The 23,679-nt window shown below is 29.1% G+C and overlaps 6 protein-coding genes and 1 pseudogene across 6 annotated transcripts; all 7 read left to right on the forward strand.

The window, feature by feature from the left end:
- The first annotated feature begins 295 nt into the window (after positions 1-295).
- On the forward strand, positions 296-1,514 carry LOC125866038 (organ-specific protein P4). The gene is given in 3 exon segments (XM_049546324.1): positions 296-346; positions 1,015-1,216; positions 1,219-1,514. Coding segments are annotated over 3 exon segments (549 nt in total).
- A 2,228-nt stretch (positions 1,515-3,742) lies between these two features.
- Positions 3,743-4,966, forward strand: LOC125866040 (organ-specific protein P4-like). The gene is made up of 2 exons (XM_049546326.1): positions 3,743-3,787; positions 4,463-4,966. The coding sequence occupies exons 1-2, from the start codon at positions 3,743-3,745 to the stop codon at positions 4,964-4,966; spliced, it is 549 nt and encodes a 182-aa protein (XP_049402283.1).
- Positions 4,967-7,190: 2,224 nt separating this feature from the next.
- LOC125866042 (organ-specific protein P4-like) lies at positions 7,191-8,413 on the forward strand. The gene is made up of 2 exons (XM_049546327.1): positions 7,191-7,235; positions 7,910-8,413. Exons 1-2 carry the CDS (start codon positions 7,191-7,193, stop codon positions 8,411-8,413), a joined length of 549 nt encoding a protein of 182 aa, XP_049402284.1.
- A 1,720-nt stretch (positions 8,414-10,133) lies between these two features.
- LOC125866037 (organ-specific protein P4-like) lies at positions 10,134-11,276 on the forward strand. Its single transcript, XM_049546323.1, has 2 exons — positions 10,134-10,214; positions 10,773-11,276. Exons 1-2 carry the CDS (start codon positions 10,170-10,172, stop codon positions 11,274-11,276), a joined length of 549 nt encoding a protein of 182 aa, XP_049402280.1. The 5' UTR covers positions 10,134-10,169.
- Positions 11,277-13,449: 2,173 nt separating this feature from the next.
- Positions 13,450-14,737, forward strand: LOC125866043 (organ-specific protein S2-like; annotated as a pseudogene).
- Positions 14,738-16,746: 2,009 nt separating this feature from the next.
- Positions 16,747-18,090, forward strand: LOC125866039 (organ-specific protein P4-like). Its single transcript, XM_049546325.1, has 2 exons — positions 16,747-16,817; positions 17,493-18,090. Exons 1-2 carry the CDS (start codon positions 16,773-16,775, stop codon positions 17,994-17,996), a joined length of 549 nt encoding a protein of 182 aa, XP_049402282.1. The 5' UTR covers positions 16,747-16,772; the 3' UTR covers positions 17,997-18,090.
- An 898-nt stretch (positions 18,091-18,988) lies between these two features.
- On the forward strand, positions 18,989-21,590 carry LOC125865493 (organ-specific protein S2-like). Its single transcript, XM_049545688.1, has 4 exons — positions 18,989-18,998; positions 20,150-20,205; positions 20,881-21,286; positions 21,337-21,590. The coding sequence occupies exons 1-4, from the start codon at positions 18,989-18,991 to the stop codon at positions 21,588-21,590; spliced, it is 726 nt and encodes a 241-aa protein (XP_049401645.1).
- The last annotated feature ends 2,089 nt before the right edge of the window (positions 21,591-23,679 follow it).

Genomic DNA, 23,679 nt, shown 5'->3' on the forward strand with positions numbered 1-23,679 from the left:
TGACTGCTAAGGGAGACCGTGGAAATGCTTTTCACGCTAGAATTATGGGTTCGAACCCCCTCTCGCTTTTTTATAAGGAAATTTAGAACCCTCAAACTTTTAATTTATAATTGAACCTTGTTATTTAACTGTATTATAATATGGTTTTATTATAATTACAATCATATTATTATTATTATTATTATTATTGTTATTATTATTATTATTATTATTATATCCCAACCTGTCAATATATAAAGCATATCTATGCATCAAAGTGATTAAGCAAACATCAATTACAACAGCTTTTAAAGTTATGAAATCACATATTGCTCTCATCCTGCTCTTTTCACTTGCCCTGATATGTGTTATCAGTTGTTCTGAATAAAGTTATTTGATATATGTTGTTAGTGGAAGACGATAGATATTTCGTCGAATCAGTAAAGGTGTACGTAAATTGGCTTCGAACATCATGATTACAAGTCTAATTAAAAAGAATCCATTTTTACTTTTTAATTAGCTAGCATAATTGACATTTGATTAATTTTTCTACAAATTACCTAGCAGCTTTAGCCCAGTTAGTTAGGGACTTAATTAATCTACTTACAAGAATCATTTATCTATATATGCAACATGAATATTGATATATTTATGAAATTTCTTTAAATTCCACTGATACATAAACATACGCTCAAATTTAACATTATTTCATGTAAACACTTCAATTTTGAATATTCCAACTTACAAAATATTGGTCATGTAGACACCTTCAGAATATATGTATCACATTAAAGCTGAGTGTCTACTAGACACAATGAGGATGGGTTGGATTGTTTATTTAACAGTTGAGACCAAGTTGTGATGTCTAGATCGATGTACATGTACTTTCAAAATTGGAAACTTACGTGTCTGCTTAGACTAACTTTTTAATGTATGTTCATATATTATGCCGTGTATGAACTATGTACTCATAAAGAATTAATTAATCCATATATATAGCTTGGGATTAAACAATTTTTTTCCAATTTTGGGCAGTACATTGATGCAAGAAAAGACCCTGGAGAATACTGGAGAGATGTGATGAAAGATGAGCCAATGCCTAAAGCAATCCAACATCTTATGCCTCAACCACATAAAGAGAAAATCGATCGTCACAAATCATCTTTTGAGCCAATTCCTAATGTATTTAGTTACCATAATGATGAGGATGGTCTGAAACAAGAAAAGGATTTCGAGCCAAAAATGCATCTGGTTATCATGATGATGATATTGGTCTCAAACAAGAAAAAGATTCCGAGCCAAGGCCAAATGTATCTGGTTATCAAGTTGATGATGTTGATCTCAAACAAGAAATATATTTCGAGCCAAGGCCAAATGTATCTAGTTATCATGATGATGACAACGTTGGTCTCAAACAAGAAAAAGATTTCGAGCCAAGGCCAAATATATCTAATTATCGTGATAATGATAACGTTGGTCTCAAACAAGAAAAAAATTTCGAGCCAAGACCAAATGCTTCTGTATACCGTAATTGATAATATGGCATATAAAGGGTACTATGTGTGACAGATTGTCTTCTTGCTCTTTTTGTGCCTCCCAATGTTAAATGGACGATGAATAAAAATATACTACTTGATGGTTGTATTCAAATTTCTCTTGAATTTAATAGTAGTATTATTCCTAAATCTCAACTTACTTTTCTTTTCGCTCAATCCCAAAAAGAATAATATATTTTTATATTTAGTAGTAATAATTTAACTTTAAACTGATAACTTTATCCTTAATAAAATGATTTATAATCACACTAATTTCTGACTTATTTTATACCATAAGTTTCAAAAAAAATCTTTCTTTCTTAAACTTCGTACCTAGTCAAACCGATATGATGAACCTCTTGATGTACCACAAGAAAATGAGCACCAAGATCGTATTAATTTCCGCTAAAAATTAAATTTGATTTGGCTAAGAACTTCCCTTGCTAAAACATAGCTAGGGATTAGCCACTGATTGAATCCCTAATTAAATCATAATCCTTGGAGGGAAAACGATTAGGAATAATATTGGTACTACTAGATGCAATGCCCTATACTAGCACGAGGCCAACAAATCATACTAAAAAGTATTCTTATATATTTTTCTACCCCAATTTATGTGATACATTTTTTTAGTCAACCTCAGAAAAACCATATATTTGATAAATGTTTAACGATGTTATTAATATTTTACCCATGTTAAGTTTCATTATTTGATTAAAAACTCTTTTATTGAATGAGACCAAATTATCAACCGGAAAACATCTCTAAAGCACCTTCAAGGCATTTATATACATTGAACTACTAAATATATATTTGTTACATGAAGCAGATATATTGATGAAGATATTAGAAATTCCGAAAAATACTCTCGACAATTTGCATGATATAGATAAATTGACGAAACCTAGTGATATTTTTAATTAAAAAAAACTATTTTTAATGATGACATTTTCAATTATAAAAAAAAAAAACTATTTTTATGGATGATATAGACATATGATTGGATGTACCAAAAATCCTTAATTACTTGGTCTTACGAACCGGAGTGTGTTACTCATGTTGATCTTGACATCAATAGTGTGTTGCCTGCAATATGGTGTTATTATAATTATAATAGAGAAAAAGGTTTGAAATATATTTTAACTTTGATCAAAATTATTGAATAATATCGAATTTTGGAAACAACATTTTATCTCATGTATTATTTAATATATATTTTAATGGTATATATGCGTCCACGTGAACATCCTAAATATTGCATCATTATAAATAGTAACGTGTCCATGCGGGCACATATTTACCTTTAAAATACACTATTAAATAGTGCTGAGAGTAAAAGGTCCTCCATAAATTTTGGTATCGTAACAACAATTTCGACCAAAGTTGGAGTATTTTTCAGATACTTAATAATTATTTTGATAGTTTCAATTTATATTGTCTTATTTTTATTTTTAGTATGTTTAAGAAATAAAAAAATTGGTAACTATTTAATTCTAACTTTTCTAANATAGTTTCAATTTATTTTGTCTTATTTTTATTTTTAGTATGTTTAAGAAATAAAAAAATTGGTAACTATTTAATTCTAACTTTTCTAATGACATATTTTTTCATACATTCTACATATGTTTAGTTTGAATCATAAGATTTAAAAGTTCTTTTTATACCTTTAAAACATTATATTAAATTAAAATTAAATAAATTAATTAAAACAAAGAGAGTATCATAATGTATTTACCTATCTATAATGCTTATTCTATATCCATCAAAGTGATTAAGAAAAACATTAAACATCAATAACATGTGTGCATGAGTCATTTGAATTTAATATTGGCAGAGTTAGATAGGAATTTGTGGGTTCGGACGAATCCAATTGTTTTAGCCTTTACTGTAGATCTTGTATATGTACTAGAAAATTAAATAAATATATACATGTCTATTAACTAGTGAACCCCTAATAAAATTGACTGACGGTTCACTGCTACGGAAGAGACCGTGGAAATGATTTCCACGCTAGAGTTGTGGGTTTGAACCCCCTCTCTTTTTTATAAGGAAATTTAGAACCCCCAAACTTTTTATTTATAATTGAACCTTGTTATTTAACTGTATTATAATATGGTTTTATTATAATTACAATCATATTATTATTATATCCCTGCCTGTCTATATATAAAGCTTATCTATGCATCAAAGTGATTAAGCAAACATCAATTACAACAGCTTTTAAAGTTATGAAATCACATATTGGTCTCATCCTGCTCTTTTCACTTGCCCTGGTATGTGTTCTCAGTTGTTCTGAATAAAGCTATTTGATATATGTTGTTAGTGAAAGACGAGATATATTTCGTAGAATCAGTAAAGGTGTACGTAACTTGGCTTCGAACATCATGATTACAAGTCTAGTTAAAAAGAATCCATTTTTACTTTTTAATTAGCTAGCATAATTGACATTTGATTAAGTCTTCTACAAATTACGTAGCAGCTTTAGCCCAGTTAGTTAGGGACTTAATTAATCTACTTACAAGAATCATTCATCTATATATATAACATGAATATTGGTATATTTCTGAAATTTCTTTAAATTCCACTGATACAGGAACATACACTCAAATTTGACATTATTTCATGTAAACACTTCAATTTTGAACATTCCAACTTACAAAATATTGGTCATGTAGACACCTTCAGAATATATGTATCACATTAAAGTCTAGCGACAACTAGACACAACGAGGATGGGTTGGATTGTTTATTTAACAGTTGAGACCAAGTTGTGATGTCTAGATCGATGTACATGTACTTTCAAAATTGGAGTACTTACGAGTCTGCTTAGACTAACTTTTTAATGTATGTTCATATATTATGCCGTGTATGAACTATGTACTCATAAAGAATTAATTAATCCATACATATAGCTTGGGATTAAACAATTTTTTTCCACTTTTGGGCAGTACACTGATGCAAGAAAAGACCCTGGAGAATACTGGAGAGATGTGATGAAAGATGAGCCAATGCCTAAAGCAATCCAACATCTTATGCCTCAGCCACATAAAGAGAAAATCGATCGTCACAAATCATCTTTTGAGCCAATTCCTAATGTATCTAGTTACCATAATGATGAGGATGGTCTCAAACAAGAAAAGGATTTCGAGCCAAGGCCAAATGCATCTGGTTATCATGATGATGATATTGGTCTCAAACAAGAAAAAGATTTCGAGCCAAGGCCAAATGTATCTGGTTATCAAGATGATGATGTTGGTCTCAAACAAGAAAAAGATATCGAGCCAAGGCAAAATGTATCTAGTTATCATGATGATGACAACGTTGGTCTCAAACAAGAAAAAATTTTCCAGCCAGGGCCAAATGTATCTAATTATCGTGATGATGACAACGTTGGTCTCAAACAAGAAAAAGATTTCGAGCCAAGGCCAAATGCTTCCGTGTACCGTAATTGATAATATGACATATAAAGAGTACTATGTGTGACAGATTGTCTTCTTGCTCTTTTTGTGCCTCCCAATGTTAAATGGATGATGAATAAAAATATACAACTTGATGGTTGTATTCAAATTTCTCTTGAATTTAATAGTAGTATTATTCCTAAATCTCAATTTACTTTTCTTTTCGTTCAGTCCTAAAAAGAATGATATATTTTTATATTTAGTAGTAATAATTTAACTTTAAAATGATAATTTTATTCTTAATAAAATATTTTATAATCACACTAATTTCTGACTTATTTTATACCATAAGTTTCAAAAAAAAATCTTTCTTTCTTAAACTTCGTGCCTAGTCAAAACGATATGATGAACCTCTTGATGTACCACAAGAAAATGAGCGCCAAGATCGTATTAATTTCCGCTAAAAATTAAATTTGATTTGGCTAAGTACTTCCCTTGCTAAAACATAGCTAGGGATTAGCCACTGATTGAATCCCTAATTAAATCATAATCCTTGGAGGGAAAACGATTAGGAGTAATATTGGTACTACTAGATGCAAAGCCCTATGCTAGCACGAGGCCAACAAATCATACTAAAAAGTATTCTTATATATTTTTCTACCCCAATTTATGTGATACATTTTTTTAGCCAGCCTCAGAAGAACCATATATTTGATAAATGTTTAATGATGTTATTAATATTTTACCCATGTTAAGTTTCATTATTTGATTAAAAACTCTTTTATTGAATGAGACCAAATTATCAACCGGAAAACATCTCTAAAGCACCTTCAAGGTAAATATAGACATTGAACTACTAAATATATATTTGTTACATGAAGCAGATATATTGATGAAGATATTTGAAATTCCGAAAAATACTCTCGACAATTTGCATGATATAGATAAATTGACGAAAACTAGTGATATTTTCAATTAAAAAAACTATTTTTAATGATGATATTTTCAATTATAAAAAAAAAAAAAACCATTTTTATGAATGACATAGACATATGATTGGATGTACCAAAAATCCTTAATTACTTGGTCTTGCGAACCGGAGTGTGTTACTCTTGTTGATCTTGACATCAATAGCGTGTTGCCTGCAATATGTTGTTATTATAATTATAATAAAGAAAAAGGTTTGAAATATATTTTAACATTGATCGAAACTATTGAATAATATCAAATTTTGGAAAGAACATTTTACCTCCTGTACTATTTAATATGTATTTTAATGGTATATATGCGTGCACGTGAATATTCTAAATATTGCATCATTATAAATAGTAACGTGTCCACGTGGGCACATATATACCTTTAAAATACACTATTAAATAGTGCTGGGGGTAAAATGTCATCCATAAAGTTTGGTATCGTAACAACAATTTCGACCAAAGTTGGAGTATTTTTCAGTCCCTTAATAATTATTTTGATAGTTTCAATTTATTTTGTCTTATTTATATTTTTAATCTATTTAAGAAATAAAAAAATTGGTAACTATTTAATTCGAAATTTTCTAATGACATATTTTTTCATACATTCTACATATGTTTAGTTTAAAATCATAAGATACAAAAGTTCTTTTTATACTTTTAAAACATTATATTAAATTAAAATTAAATAAATAAATTAAAACGAAGAGAGTATCATACTGTATTTACCTATCTATAATGCATATTCTATATCCATCAAAGTGATTAAGGAAAACATTAAACATCAATAACATGTGTGCATGAGTCATTTGAATTTAATATTGGCAGAGTTAGGTAGGAATTTGTGAGTTCGGACAAATACAATTGTTTTAGCCTTTACAGTAGATTTTGTATTTGTATTAGAAAATTAAATAAATATATACATGTATATTAACTTGTGAACCCCTAATAAAATTGATTGACAGTTCACTGCTACGGAAGTGACCGTGAAAATGATTTTCACGCTAGAGTTGTGGGTTCGAACCCCCTCTCTCTTTTTTATATGGAAATTTAGAATCCTCAAACTTTTAATTTACAATTGAACCTTGTTATTAAACTGTATTATAATATGGTTTTATTATAATTACAATCATATTATTATTATTATTATTATTATTATTAATATTATTATTATTATTATATTATTATTATTATTATTATTATTATTATTATTATTATTATTATATCCCAACCTGTCTATGTATAAAGCTTATCTATGCTTCAAAGTGATTAAGCAAACATCAATTACAACAACTTTTAAAGTTATGAAATCACATATTGCTCTCATCCTGCTCTTTTCACTTGCCCTGGTATGTGTTCTCAGTTGTTCTGAATAAAGTTATTTGATATATATTATTAGTGGAAGATGATAGATATTTCGTTGAATCAGTAAACTTGTACGTAAATTGGCTTCGAACATCGTGGTTACAAGTCTAATTAAAAAGAATCCATTTTTACTTTTTAATTAACTAGCATAATTGACATTTGATTAATTTTTCTACAAATTACCTAGCAGCTTTAGCCGAATTAGTTAGGGACTTAATTAATCTACTTACAAGAATCATTCATCTATATATATAACATGAATATTGATATATTTATGAAATTTCTTTAAATTCCACTGATACATAAACATAAGCTCAAATTTGACATTATTTCATGTAAACACTTCAATTTTGAACATTCCAACTTACAAAATATTGGTCATGTAGACACCTTCAGAATATATGTATCACATTAAAGTCGAATGTCTACTAGACACAACGAGGATGGGTTGGATTGTTTATTTAACAGTGGAGACCAAGTTGTGATGTCTAGATCAATGTACATGTACTTTCAAAATTGGAAACTTACGTGTCTGCTTAGACTAACTTTTTAATGTCTGTTCATATATTATGCCGTGTATGAACTATGTACTCATAAAGAATTAATTAATCCATATATATAGCTTGGGATTAAACAATTTTTTTCCACTTTTGGGCAGTACACTGATGCAAGAAAAGACCCTAAAGAATACTGGAGAGATGTGATGAAAGATGAGCCAATGTCTAAAGCAATCCAACATCTTATGCCTCAGCCACATAAAGAGAAAATCGATCGTCACAAATCATCTTTTGAGCCAATTCCTAATGTATCTAGTTACCATAATGATGAGGATGGTCTCAAACAAGAAAAGGATTTCGAGCCAAGGCCAAATGCATCTGGTTATCATGATGATGATATTGGTCTCAAACAAGAAAAAGATTTCGAGCCAAGGCCAAATGTATCTGGTTATCAAGATGATGATGTTGGTCTCAAACAAGAAAAAGATTTCGAGCCAAGGCCAAATGTATCTAGTTATCATGATGATGACAACGTTGGTCTCAAACAAGAAAAAAATTTCGAGCCAAGGCCAAATGTATCTAATTATCGTGATGTTGACAACGTTGATCTCAAACAAAAAAAAGATTTCGAGCCAAGGCCAAATACTTCCGTGTACCTTAACTGATAATATGGCATATAAAGAGCACTATGTTTGACAGATTGTCTTCTTGCTCTTTTTGTGCCTCCCAATGTTAAATGGATGATTAATAAAAATATACTACTTGATGGTTGTATTCAAATTTCTCTTGAATTTAATAGTAGTATTATTCCTAAATCTCAACTTACTTTTCTTTTCGCTCAGTCTCAAAAAGAATGATATATTTTTATATTTAGTAGAAATAATTTAACTTTAAAATGATAATTTTATCCTTAATAAAATGATTTATAATCACACTAATTTCTGACTTATTTTATACCATAAATTTCAAAAAAAAATCTTTCTTTCTTAAACTTCGTGCCTAGTCAAAACGATATGATGAACCTCTTGATGTACTACAAGAAAATGAACACCAAGATCGTATTAATTTCCGTTAAAAATTAAATTTGATTTGGCTAAGAACTTCCCTTGCTAAAACATAGCTAGGGATTAGCCACTGATTGAATCCCTAATTAAATCATAATCCTTGGAGGGAAAACGATTAGGAGTAATATTGGTACTACTAGATGCAAAGCCCTATGCTAGCACGAGGCCAACAAATAATACTAAAAGTATTCTTATATATTTTTCTGCCCCAATTTATGTGATACATTTTTTTAGTCAGCCTCAGAAGAACCATATATTTGATAAATGTTTAACGATGTTATTAATATTTTACCCATGTTAAGTTTCATTATTTGATTAAAAACTCTTTTATTGAATGAGACCAAATTATCGACCGGAAAACATCTATAAAGCACCTTCAAGGCATATATAGACATTGAACTACTAAATATATATTTGTTACATGAAGCAGATATATTGATGAAGATATTTGAAATTCTGAAAAATACTCTCGACAATTTGCATGATATAGATAAATTGATGAAACCTAGTGATATTTTCAATTAAAAAAAACTATTTTTAATGATGACATTTTCAGTTATAAAAAAAAAAAACTATTTTTATGGATGATATAGACATATGATTGGATGTACCAAAAATCCTTAATTACTTGATCTTACGAACCGGAGTGTGTTACTCATGTTGACCTTGACATCAATAGTGTGTTGCCTGCAATATGGTGTCATTATAATTATAATAGAGAAAAAGGTTTGAAATATATTTTAACTTTGATCGAAATTATTTAATAATATCGAATTTTAGAAAGAACATTTTATCTCATGTATTATTTAATATATATTTTAATGGTATATATGCGTCCACGTGAACATCCTAAATATTGCATCATTATAAATAGTAACGTGTACATGCGGGCACATATATACCTTTAAAATACACTATTAAATAGTGTTGGGGGTAAAATGTCATCCATAAAGTTTGGTATCGTAACAACAATTTCGACTAAAGTTGGTGTATTTTTCAGATCCTTAATAATTATTTTGATAGTTTCAAAATAATAAAACTGACTGACGGTTCACTGCTACGAAAGAGACCGTGGAAATGATTTTCACGCTAGAGTTGTGGGTTAGAACCCCCTCTCTCTTTTTTATAAGGAAATTTAGAACTTCCAAACTTTTAATTTATAATTGAACCTTGTTATTTAACTGTATTATAATATGGTTTTATTATAATTACAATCATATTATTATTATTATTATTATTATTATTATTATTATTATTATTATTATTATTATTATTATATCCCAACCTGTCTATGTATAAAGCTTATCTATGCATGAAAGTGATTAAGCAAACATCAATTACAACAACTTTTAAAGTTATGAAATCACATATTGTTCTCATCCTGCTCTTTTCACTTGCCCTGGTATGTGTTCTCGGTTGTTCTGAATAAAGCTATTTGATATATGTTGTTAGTGGAAGACGATAGATATTTTGTAGAATCAGTAAAGGTGTACGTAACTTGGCTTCGAACATCATGATTACAAGTCTAGTTAAAAAGAATCCATTTTTACTTTTTAATTAGCTAGTATAATTGACATTTGATTAATTTTTCTACAAATTACCAAGCAGCTTTAGCCCAGTTAGTTAGGGACTTAATTAATCTACTTACAAGAATCATTCATCTATATATATAACATGAATATTGGTATATTTCTGAAATTTCATTAAATTCCACTGATANGAGTGTCTACTAGACGCAACGAGGATGGGTTGGATTGTTTATTTAACAGTTGAGACCAAGTTGTAATGTCTAGATTGATGTACATGTACTTTCAAAATTGGAGTACTTACGAGTCTGCTTAGACTAACTTTTTAATGTATGTTCATATATTATGCCGTGTATGAACTATGTACTCATAAAGAATTAATTAATCCATACATGTAGCTTGGGATTAAACAATTTTTTTCCACTTTTGGGCAGTACACTGATGCAAGAAAAGACCCTGGAGAATACTGGAGAGATGTGATGAAAGATGAGCCAATGCCTAAAGCAATCCAACATCTTATGCCTCAGCCACATAAAGAGAAAATCGATCGTCACAAATCATCTTTTGAGCCAATTCCTAATGTATCTAGTTACCATAATGATGAGGATGGTCTCAAACAAGAAAAGGATTTCGAGCCAAGGCCAAATGCATCTGGTTATCATGATGATGATATTGGTCTCAAACAAGAAAAAGATTTCGAGCCAAGGCCAAATGTATCTGGTTATCAAGATGATGATGTTGGTCTCAAACAAGAAAAAGATTTCGAGCCAAGGCCAAATGTATCTAGTTATCATGATGATGACAACGTTGGTCTCAAACAAGAAAAAAATTTCGAGCCAAGGCCAAATGTATCTAATTATCGTGATGTTGACAACGTTGATCTCAAACAAAAAAAAGATTTCGAGCCAAGGCCAAATACTTCCGTGTACCTTAACTGATAATATGGCATATAAAGAGCACTATGTTTGACAGATTGTCTTCTTGCTCTTTTTGTGCCTCCCAATGTTAAATGGATGATTAATAAAAATATACTACTTGATGGTTGTATTCAAATTTCTCTTGAATTTAATAGTAGTATTATTCCTAAATCTCAACTTACTTTTCTTTTCGCTCAGTCTCAAAAAGAATGATATATTTTTATATTTAGTAGAAATAATTTAACTTTAAAATGATAATTTTATCCTTAATAAAATGATTTATAATCACACTAATTTCTGACTTATTTTATACCATAAATTTCAAAAAAAAATCTTTCTTTCTTAAACTTCGTGCCTAGTCAAAACGATATGATGAACCTCTTGATGTACTACAAGAAAATGAACACCAAGATCGTATTAATTTCCGTTAAAAATTAAATTTGATTTGGCTAAGAACTTCCCTTGCTAAAACATAGCTAGGGATTAGCCACTGATTGAATCCCTAATTAAATCATAATCCTTGGAGGGAAAACGATTAGGAGTAATATTGGTACTACTAGATGCAAAGCCCTATGCTAGCACGAGGCCGACAAATAATACTAAAATTATTCTTATATATTTTTCTGCCCCAATTTATGTGATATATTTTTTTAGTCAGCCTCAGAAGAACCATATATTTGATAAATGTTTAACGATGTTATTAATATTTTACCCATGTTAAGTTTCATTATTTGATTAAAAACTCTTTTATTGAATGAGACCAAATTATCAACCGGAAAACATCTCTAAAGCACCTTTAAAGCATATATAGACATTGAACTACTAAATATATATTTGTTACATGAAGCAGATATATTGATGAAGATATTTGAAATTCTGAAAAATACTCTCGACAATTTGCATGATATAGATAAATTGACGAAACCTAGTGATATTTTCAATTAAAAAAAACTATTTCTAATGATGACATTTTCAATTATAAAAAAAAAAACTATTTTTATGGATGATATAGACATATGATTGGATGTACCCAAAATCCTTAATTACTTGGTCTTACGAACCGGAGTGTGTTACTCATGTTGATCTTGACATCAATAGTTTGTTGCCTGCAATATGGTGTTATTATAATTATAATAGAGAAAAAGATTTGAAATATATTTTAACTTTGATCGAAATTATTGAATAATATCGAATTTTGGAAAGAACATTTTATCTCATGTATTATTTAATATATATTTTAATGGTATATATGCGTCCACGTGAACATCCTAAATATTGCATCATTATAAATAGTAACGTGTCCACGAGGGCACATATATACTTTTAAAATACACTATTAAATAGTGCTGAGAGGTCCTCCATAAAGTTTGGTATCGTAACAACAATTACGACCAAAGTTGGAGTATTTTTCAGATCCTTAATAATTATTTTGATAGTTTCAATCTTTTTTGTCTTGTTTTTATTTTTAATCTGTTTAAGAAATAAAAAAAAATTGGTAACTATTTAATTCTAACTTTTCTAATGACATATTTTTTCATACATTCTACATATGTTTAGTTTGAAATCATAAGATTCAAAAGTTCTAAAGTTCTTTTTATACTTTTAAAAATTTATATTAGATTAAAATTAAATAAATGAATTAAAACGAATAGAGTATCATATTGTGTTTACCTATCTATAATGCTTACTCTATATCCATCAAAGTGATTAAGAAAAACATTAAACATCAATAACATGTGTGCATGAGTCATTTGAATTTAATATTGGCAGAGTTAGGTAGGAATTTGTGGGTTCGGACGAATCCAATTGTTTTAGCCTTTACTGTAGATCTTGTATATGTACTAGAAAATTACATAAATATATACATGTATATTAACTTGTGAACCCCTAATAAAATTGACTGACGGTTCACTGCTACGGAAGAGACCGTGGAAATGATTTTCACGCTAGAGTTGTGGATTCGAACCCCCTCTCTCTTTTTTATAAGGAAATTTAGAACCCCCAAACTTTTAATTTATAATTGAACCTTGTTATTTAACTGTATTATAATATGGTTTTATTATAATTACAATCATATTATTATTATTATTATTATATTATTATTATTATTATTATATCCCAACCTGTCTATATATAAAGCTTATCTATGCATCAAAGTGATTAAGCAAACATCAATTACAACAGCTTTAAAGTTATGAAATCACATATTGCTCTCATCCTGCTCTTTTCACTTGCCCTGGTATGTGTTCTCAGTTGTTCTGAATAAAGCTATTTGATATATGTTGTTAGTGAAAGACGATAGATATTTCGTAGAATAAGTAAAGGTGTACGTAACTTGGCTTCGAACATCATGATTACAAGTCCAGTTAAAAAGAATCCATTTTTACTTTTTAATTAGCTAGCATAATTGACATTTGATTAATTCTTCTACAAATTACCTAGCAGCTTTAGCCCAGTTAGTTAGGGACTTAATTAACCTACTTACAAGAATCATTCATCTATATATATAACATGAATATTGGTATATTTCTGAAATTTCATTAAATTCCACTGATACAGGAACATACACTCAAATTTGACATTATTTCATGTAAACACTTCAATTTTGAACATTCCAACTTACAAAATATTGGTCATGTAGACACCTTCAGAATATATGTATCACATTAAAGTCGAGTGTCTACTAGACACAACGAGGATGGGTTGGATTGTTTATTTAACAGTTGAGACCAAGTTGTGATGTCTAGATCGATGTACATGTACTTTCAAAATTGGAGTACTTACGAGTCTGCTTAGACTAACTTTTTAATGTATGTTCTTATATTATGCCGTGTATGAACTATGTACTCATAAAGAATTAATTAATCCATACATATAGCTTGGGATTAAACAATTTTTTTCCACTTTTGGGCAGTACACTGATGCAAGAAAAGACCCTGGAGAATACTGGAGATATGTGATGAAAGATGAGCCAATGCCTAAAGCAATCCAACATCTTATCCTCAGCCACATAAAGAGAAAATCGATCGTCACAAATCATCTTTTGAGCCAATTCCTAATGTATCTAGTTACCATAATGATGAGGATGGTCTCAAACAAGAGAAGGATTTCGAGCCAAGGCCAAATGCATCTGGTTATCATGATGATGATATTGGTCTCAAACAAGAAAAAGATTTCGAGCCAAGGCCAAATGTATCTAGTTATCATGATGATGACAACGTTGGTCTCAAACAAGAAAAAAATTTCGAGCCAAGGCCAAATGTATCTAATTATCGTGATGATGACAACGTTGGTCTCAAACAAGAAAAAGCTTTCGAGCCAAGGCCAAATGCTTCCGTGTACCGTAATTGATAATATGGCATATAAAGAGTACTATGTGTGACAGATTGTCTTCTTGCTCTTTTTGTGCCTCCCAATGTTAAATGGATGATGAATAAAAATATACAACTTGATGGTTGTATTCAAATTTCTCTTGAATTTAATAGTAGTATTATTCCTAAAAACTTACTTTTCTTTTCGCTCAGTCCCAAAAAGAATGATATATTTTTATATTTAGGAGTAATAATTTAACTTTAAAATGATAATTTTATTCTTAATAAAATAATTTATAATCACACTAATTTCTGACTTATTTTATACCATAAGTTTAAAAAAAAAATCTTTCTTTCTTAAAATTCGTGACTAGTCAAAACGATATGATGAACCTCTTGATGTACCACAAGAAAATGAGTACCAAGATCGTATTAATTTCCGCTAAAAATTAAATTTGATTTGGCTAAGAACTTCCCTTGCTAAAACATAGCTAGGGATTAGCCACTGATTGAATCCCTAATTAAATCATAATCCTTGGAGGGAAAACGGTTAGGAGTAATATTGGTACTACTAGATGCAAAGCCCTATGCTAGCACGAGGCCAACAAATCATACTAAAAAGTATTCTTATATATTTTTCTACCCCAATTTATGTGATACATTTTTTTAGTCAGCCTCAGAAAAACTATATATTTGATAAATGTTTAACGATGTTATTAATATTTTACCCATGTTAAGTTTCATTATTTGATTAAAAACTCTTTTATTGAATGAGACCAAATTATCAACCGGAAAACATCTCTAAAGCACCTTCAAGGCATAAATAGACATTGAACTACTAAATATATATTTGTTACATGAAGCAGATATATTGATGAAGATATTTGAAATTCTGAAAAATACTCTCGACAATTTGCATGATATAGATAAATTGACGAAAACTAGTGATATTTTCAATTAAAAAAACTATTTTTAATGATGATATTTTCAATTATAAAAAAAACTATTTTTATGGATGATATAGACATATGATTGGATGTACCAAAAATCCTTAATTACTTGGTCTTGCGAACCGGAAGTTGTTACTCATGTTGATCTTGACATCAATAGCGTGTTGCCTGCAATATGTTGTTATTATAATTATAATAAAGAAAATGGTTTGAAATATATTTTAACTTTGATCGAAATTATTGAATAATATCGAATTTTGGAAAGAACATTTTATCTCATGTATTATTAAATATATATTTTAATGGTATATATGCGTCCACGTGAACATCCTAAATATTGCATCATTATAAATAGTAACGTGTCCACGTGGGCACATATATACCTTTAAAATACACTATTAAATAGTGCTGAGAGTAAAAGGTCCTCCATAAAGTTTGGTATCGTAACAACAATTTCGACCAAAGTTGGAGTATTTTTCAAATCCTTAATAATTATTTGATAGTTTCAATCTATTTTGTCTTGTTTTTATTTTTAATCTGTTTAAGAAATAAAAAAATTGGTAACTATTTAAGTCTAACTTTTCTAATGACATATTTTTTCATACATTCTACATATGTTTAGTTTGAAATCATAAGATTCAAAAGTTCTTTTTATACTTTTAAAACTTTATATTAAATTAAAATTAAATAAATGAATTAAAACGAATAGAGTATCATAATGTATTTACCTATCTATGATGCTTACTCTGTATCCATCAAAGTGATTAAGAAAAACATTAAACATCAATAACATGTGTGCATGAGTCATTTGAATTTAATATTGGCAGAGTTAGGTAGGAATTTGTGGGTTCAGACAAATACAATTGTTTTAGCCTTTACTGTAGATCTTGTATATGTACTAGAAAATTAAATAAATATATAAATGTATATTAACTTGTGAACCCCTAATAAAATTGACTGACGGTTCACTGCTACGGAAAAGACCGTGGAAATGATTTTCACGCTAGAGTTGTGGGTTCGAACCCCCTCTCTCTTTTTTATAAGGAAATTTAGAACCCCCAAACTTTCAATGTATAATTGAACCTTATTATTTAACTGTATTATAATATGGTTTTATTATAATTACAATCATATTATTATTTTTATTATTATTATTATTGTTATTATTATTATTATATCCCAACCTGTCTATATATAAAGCTTATCTATGCATCAAAGTGATTAAGCAAACATCAATTACAACAGCTTTTAAAGTTATGAAATCACATATTGCTCTCATCCTGCTCTTTTCACTTGCCCTGGTATGTGTTCTTAGTTGTTCTGAATAAAGCTATTTGATATATGTTGTTAGTGAAAGACGATAGATATTTCGTAGAATCAGTAAAGGTGTACGTAACTTGGCTTCGAACATCATGATTACAAGTCCAGTTAAAAAGAATCCATTTTTACTTTTTAATTAGCTAGCATAATTGACATTTGATTAATTCTTCTACAAATTACCTAGCAGCTTTAGCCCAGTTAGTTAGGGACTTAATTAATCTACTTACAACAATCATTCATCTATATATATAACATTAATATTGGTATATTTCTGAAATTTCTTTAAATTCCACTGATAAAGGAACATACACTCAAATTTGACATTATTTCATGTAAACACTTCAATTTTGAACATTCCAACTTACAAAATATTGGTCATGTAGACACCTTCAGAATATATGTATCACATTAAAGTCGAGTGTCTACTAGACACAACGAGGATGGGTTGGATTGTTTATTTAACAGTTGAGACCAAGTTGTAATGTCTAGATCGATGTACATGTACTTTCAAAATTGGAGTACTTACGAGTCTGCTTAGACTAACTTTTTAATGTATGTTCATATATTATGCCGTGTATGAACTATATACTCATAAAGAATTAATTAATCCATACATATAGCTTGGGATTAAACAATTTTTTTCCACTTTTAGGCAGTACACTGATTCAAGAAAAGACCCTGGAGAATACTGGAGAGATGTGATGAAAGATGAGCCAATGCCTAAAGCAATCCAACATCTTATGCCTCAGCCACATAAAGAGAAAATCGATCGTCACAAATCATCTTTTGAGCCAATTCCTAATGTATCTAGTTACCATAATGATGAGGATGGTCTCAAACAAGAAAAGGATTTCGAGCCAAGGCCAAATGCATCTGGTTATCATGATGATGATATTGGTCTCAAACAAGAAAAAGATTTCGAGCCAAGGCCAAATGTATCTGGTTATCAAGATGATGATGTTGGTCTCAAACAAGAAAAAGATATCGAGCCAAGGCAAAATGTATCTAGTTATCATGATGATGACAACGTTGGTCTCAAACAAGAAAAAATTTTCCAGCCAGGGCCAAATGTATCTAATTATCGTGATGATGACAACGTTGGTCTCAAACAAGAAAAAGATTTCGAGCCAAGGCCAAATGCTTCCGTGTACCGTAATTGATAATATGACATATAAAGAGTACTATGTGTGACAGATTGTCTTCTTGCTCTTTTTGTGCCTCCCAATGTTAAATGGATTATGAATAAAAATATACTACTTGATGGTAGTATTCATATATCTCTTGAATTTAATAGTAGTATTATTCCTAAATCTCAACTTACTTTTCTTTTCGCTCAGTCCCAAAAAGAATGATATATTTTTATATTTAGTAGTAATAATTTAACTTTAAAATGATAACTTTATCCTTAATAAAATGATTTATAATTACACTAATTTCTGACTTATTTTATACCATAAGTTTCAAAAAAAATTCTTTCTTTCTTAAACTTCGTTCCTAGTCAAAATGATATGATGAACCTCTTGATTTACCACAAGAAAATGAGCACCAAGATCGTATTAATTTCCGCTAAAAATTAAATTTGATTTGGCTAAGAACTTCCCTTGCTTAAACATAGCTAGGGATTAGCCACTGATTGAATCCCTAATTAAATCATAATCCTTGGAGGGAAAACGATTAGGAATAATGTTGGTACTACTAGATGCAATGCCCTATGCTAGCACGAGGCCAACAAATCATACTAAAAAGTATTCTTATATATTTTTCTACCCCAATTTATGTGATACATTTTTTTAGTCAGCCTCAGAAAAACCATATATTTGATAAATGTTTATCGATGTTATTAATATTTTACCCATGTTAAGTTTCATTATTTGATTAAAAACTCTTTTATTGAATGAGACCAAATTATCAACCGGAAAACATCTCTAAAGCACCTTCAAGGCATATATAGACATTGAACTACTAAATATATATTTGTTACATGAAGCAGATATATTGATGTAGATATTTGAAATTCTGAAAAATACTCTCGACAATTTGCATGATATAGATAAATTGACGAAAACTAGTGATATTTTCAATTAAAAAAACTACTTTTAATGATGATATTTTCAATTATAAAAAAAACTATTTTTATGGATGATATAGACATATGATTGGATGTACCAAAAATCCTTAATTACTTGGTCTTGCGAACCGGAGTGTGTTACTCATGTTGATCTTGACATCAACAGCGTGTTGCCTGCAATATGGTGTTATTATAATTATAATAGAGAAAAAGGTTTGAAATATATTTTAACTTTGATGGAAATTATTGAATAATATCAAATTTTGGAAAGAACATTTTATCTCATGTATTATTTAATATATATTTTAATGTTATATATGCGTCCACGTGAACATCCTAAATATTGCATCATTATAAATAGTAACGTGTCCAGGTGGGCACATATATACCTTTAAAATACACTGTTAAATAGTGCTGAGAGTAAAAGGTCCTTTATAAAGTTTGGTATCGTAACAACAATTTCGACCAAAGTTGGAGTATTTTTCAGATCCTTAATAATTATTTGATTGTTTCAATCTATTTTGTCTTGTTTTTATTTTTAATCTGTTTAAGAAATAAAAAAATTGGTAACTATTTAATTCTAACTTTTCTAATGACATATTTTTTCATACATTCTACATATGTTTAGTTTGAAATCATAAGATTCAAAAGTTCTTTTTATACTTTTAAAACTTTATATTAAATTAAAATTAAATAAATGAATTAAAACGAATAGAGTATCATAATGTATTTACCTATCTATAATGCTTACTCTATATCCATCAAAGTGATTAAGAAAAACATTAAACATCAATAACATGTGTGCATGAGTCATTTGAATTTAATATTGGCAGAGTTAGGTAGGAATTTGTGGGTTCAGACGAATCCAATTGTTTTAGCCTTTACTGTAGATCTTGTATATGTACTAGAAAATTAAATAAATATATACATGTATATTAACTTGTGAACCCCTAATAAAATTGACTGACGGTTCACTGCTACGGAAGAGACCGTGGAAATGATTTTCGCGCTAGAGTTGTGGGTTCTAACACCCTCTCTCTTTTTTATAAGGAAATTTAGAACCCCCAAACTTTTAATGTATAATTGAACCTTGTTATTTAACTGTATTATAATATGGTTTTATTATAATTACAATCATATTATTATTATTATTATTATTATTATTATTATTATTATATCCCAACCTGTCTATATATAAAGCTTATCTATGCATCAAAGTGATTAAGCAAACATCAATTACAACAGCTTTTAAAGTTACAAAATCACATATTGCTCTCATCCTGCTCTTTTCACTTGCCCTGGTATGTGTTCTCAGTTGTTCTGAATAAAGTTATTTGATATATGTTGTTAGTGGAAGACGATAGATATTTCGTAGAATCAGTAAAGGTGTACGTACCTTGGCTTCGAACATCATGATTACAAGTCTAGTTAAAAAGAATCCATTTTTACTTTTTAATTAGCTAGCATAATTGACATTTGATTAATTTTTCAACAAATTACCTAGCAGCTTTAGCCCAGTTAGTTAGGGACTTAATTAATCTACTTACAAGAATCATTCATCTATATATATAACATGAATATTGGTATATTTCTGAAATTTCTTTAAATTCCACTAATACAGGAACATACACTCAATTTTGACATTATTTCATGTAAACACTTCAATTTTGAACATTCCAACTTACAAATTATTGGTCATGTAGACACCTTCAGAATATATGTATCACATTAAAGTTGAGTGTCTACTAGACGCAACGAGGATGGGTTGGATTGTTTATTTAACAGTTGAGACCAAGTTGTAATGTCTAGATTGATGTACATGTACTTTCAAAATTGGAGTACTTACGAGTCTGCTTAGACTAAGTTTTTAATGTATGTTCATATATTATGCCGTGTATGAACTATGTACTCATAAAGAATTAATTAATCCATACATATAGCTTGGGATTAAACAATTTTTTTCCACTTTTGGGCAGTACACTGATGCAAGAAAAGACCCTGGAGAATACTGGAGAGATGTGATGAAAGATGAGCCAATGCCTAAAGCAATCCAACATCTTATGCCTCAGCCACATAAAGAGAAAATCGATCGTCACAAATCATCTTTTGAGCCAATTCCTAATGTATCTAGTTACCATAATGATGAGGATGGTCTCAAACAAGAAAAGAATTTCGAGCCAAGGCCAAATGCATCTGGTTATCATGATGATGATATTGGTCTCAAACAAGAAAAAGATTTCGAGCCAAGGCCAAATGTATCTGGTTATCAAGATGATGATGTTGGTCTCAAACAAGAAAAAGATTTCGAGCCAAGGCCAAATGTATCTGGTTATCATGATGATGACAACGTTGGTCTCAAAAAGAAAAAGATTTCGAGCGAAGGCCAAATTTATCTTGTTATCATGATGATGACAACGTTGGTCTCAAACAAGAAAAAGATTTCGAGCCAAAGCCAAATGTATCTAGTTATCATGATGATGAGAACGTTGGTCTCAAACAAGAAAAAGATTTCGAGCCAAGGCCAAATGTATGTAGTTATCATGATGATGACAACGTTGATCTCAAACAAGAAAAAGATTTCGAGCCAAAACCAAATGTATCTAATTATCGTGATAATGACAAAGTTGATCTCAAACAAGAAAAAGATTTCGAGCCAAGGCCAAATGCTTCCGTGTACGGTAATTGATAATATGGCATATAAAGAGTACTATGTGTGACAGATTGTCTTCTTGCTCTTTTTGTGCCTCCCAATGTTAAATGGATGATGAATAAAAATATACTACTTGATGGTTGTATTCAAATTTCTCTTGAATTTACTAGTAGTAATATTCCTAAATCTCAACCTACTTTTCTTTTCGCTCAGTCCTAAAAAGAATGATATATTTTTATATTTAGTAGTAATAATTTAACTTTAAACTGATAATTTTATCCTTAATAAAATGATTTATAATCACACTAATTTCTGACTTATTTTATACCATAAGTTTCAAAAAAAAATCTTTCTTTCTTAAACTTCGTGCCTAGTCAAAACGATATGATGAACCTCTTGATGTACCACAAGAAAAGGAGCACCAAGATCGTATTAATTTCCGCTAAAAATTAAATTTTATTTGGCTAAGAACTTCCCAAGCTAAAATATAGCTAGGGATTAGCCACTGATTGAATCCCTAATTAAATCATAATCCTTGGAGGGAAAACGATTAGGAGTAATATTGGTACTACTAGATGCAAAGCCCTATGCTAGCACGAGGCCAACAAATCATACTAAAAGTATTATATATTTTTCTGCCCCAATTTATGTGATACATTTTTTTTAGTCAACCTCTGAAGAATCATATATTTAATAAATGTTTAACGATGTTATTAATATTTTACCCATGTTAAGTTTCATTATTTGATTAAAACTCTTTTATTGAATGAGACCAAATTATCAACCGGAAAACATCTCTAAAGCACCTTTAAAGCATATATAGACGTTGAACTACTAAATATATATTTGTTACATGAAGAAGATATATTGATGAAGATATTTGAAATTCTGAAAAATACTCTCGACAATTTGCATGATATAGATAAATTGACGAAAACTAGTGATATTTTCAATTAAAAAAACTATTTTTAATGATGATATTTTCAATTATTAAAAAAAAAAAACTATTTTTATGGATGATATAGACATAAGATTGGATGTACCAAAAATCCTTAAATACTTGGTCTTACGAACCGGAGTGTGTTACTCATGTTGATCTTGACATCAATAGCGTGTTGCCTGCAATATGGTGTTATTATAATTATAATAGAGAAAAAGGTTTGAAATATATTCTAACTTTGATCGAAACTGTTGAATAATATCGAATTTTGGAAAAAACATTTTACCTCCTGTACTATTTAATAGTGTATTTTAAAGGTATATATGCGTCCACGTAAACATCATAAATATTGCATCATTATAAATAGTAACGTGTCCACGTGGGCACATATATACCTTTAAAATACACTATTAAATAGTGTTGGGGGTAAAAGGTCATCCATAAAGTTTAGTATCGTAACAACAATTTCGACCAAAGTTGGAGTATTTTTGAGATCCTTAATAATTATTTTGATAGTTTCAATTTATTTTGTCTTCTTTTTATTTTTAATCTGTTTAAGAAATAAAAAAATTGGTAACTATTTAATTCTAACTTTTCTAATAACATATTTTTTCATACATTCTACATATGTTTAGTTTGAAATCATAAGATTCAAGAGTTTTTTTAAAACTTTTAAAACTCTATATTAAATTAAAATTAAATAAATTAATTAAAACGAAGAGAGTATCATAATGTATTTACCTATCTATAAAGCTTATTTTATATGCATCAAAGTGATTAAGAAAAACATTAAACATCAATAACATGTGTGCATGAGTCATTTGAATTTAATATTGGCAGAGTTAGATACGAATTTGTGGGTTCGGACGAATCCAATTGTTTTAGCCTTTACTGTAGATCTTGTATTTGTACTAGAAAATTAAATAAATATATATATGTATATTAACTTATGAACCCCTAATAAAATTGATTGACGGTTCACTGCTAAGGAAGAGACCGTGGAAATGATTTTCACGCTAGAGTTGTGGGTTCGAACACCCTCTCTCTTTTTTATAAGGAAATTTAGAACCCCTAAACTTTTAATTTATAATTGAACCTTGTTATTTAACTATATTATAATATGGTTTTATTATAATTACAATCATATTATTATTATTATTATTATTATTATTATTATTATTATTA

The sequence above is a fragment of the Solanum stenotomum genome, chromosome 5 (genome assembly GCF_019186545.1).
Source record: "Solanum stenotomum isolate F172 chromosome 5, ASM1918654v1, whole genome shotgun sequence".
NCBI lineage: Eukaryota > Viridiplantae > Streptophyta > Magnoliopsida > Solanales > Solanaceae > Solanum > Solanum stenotomum.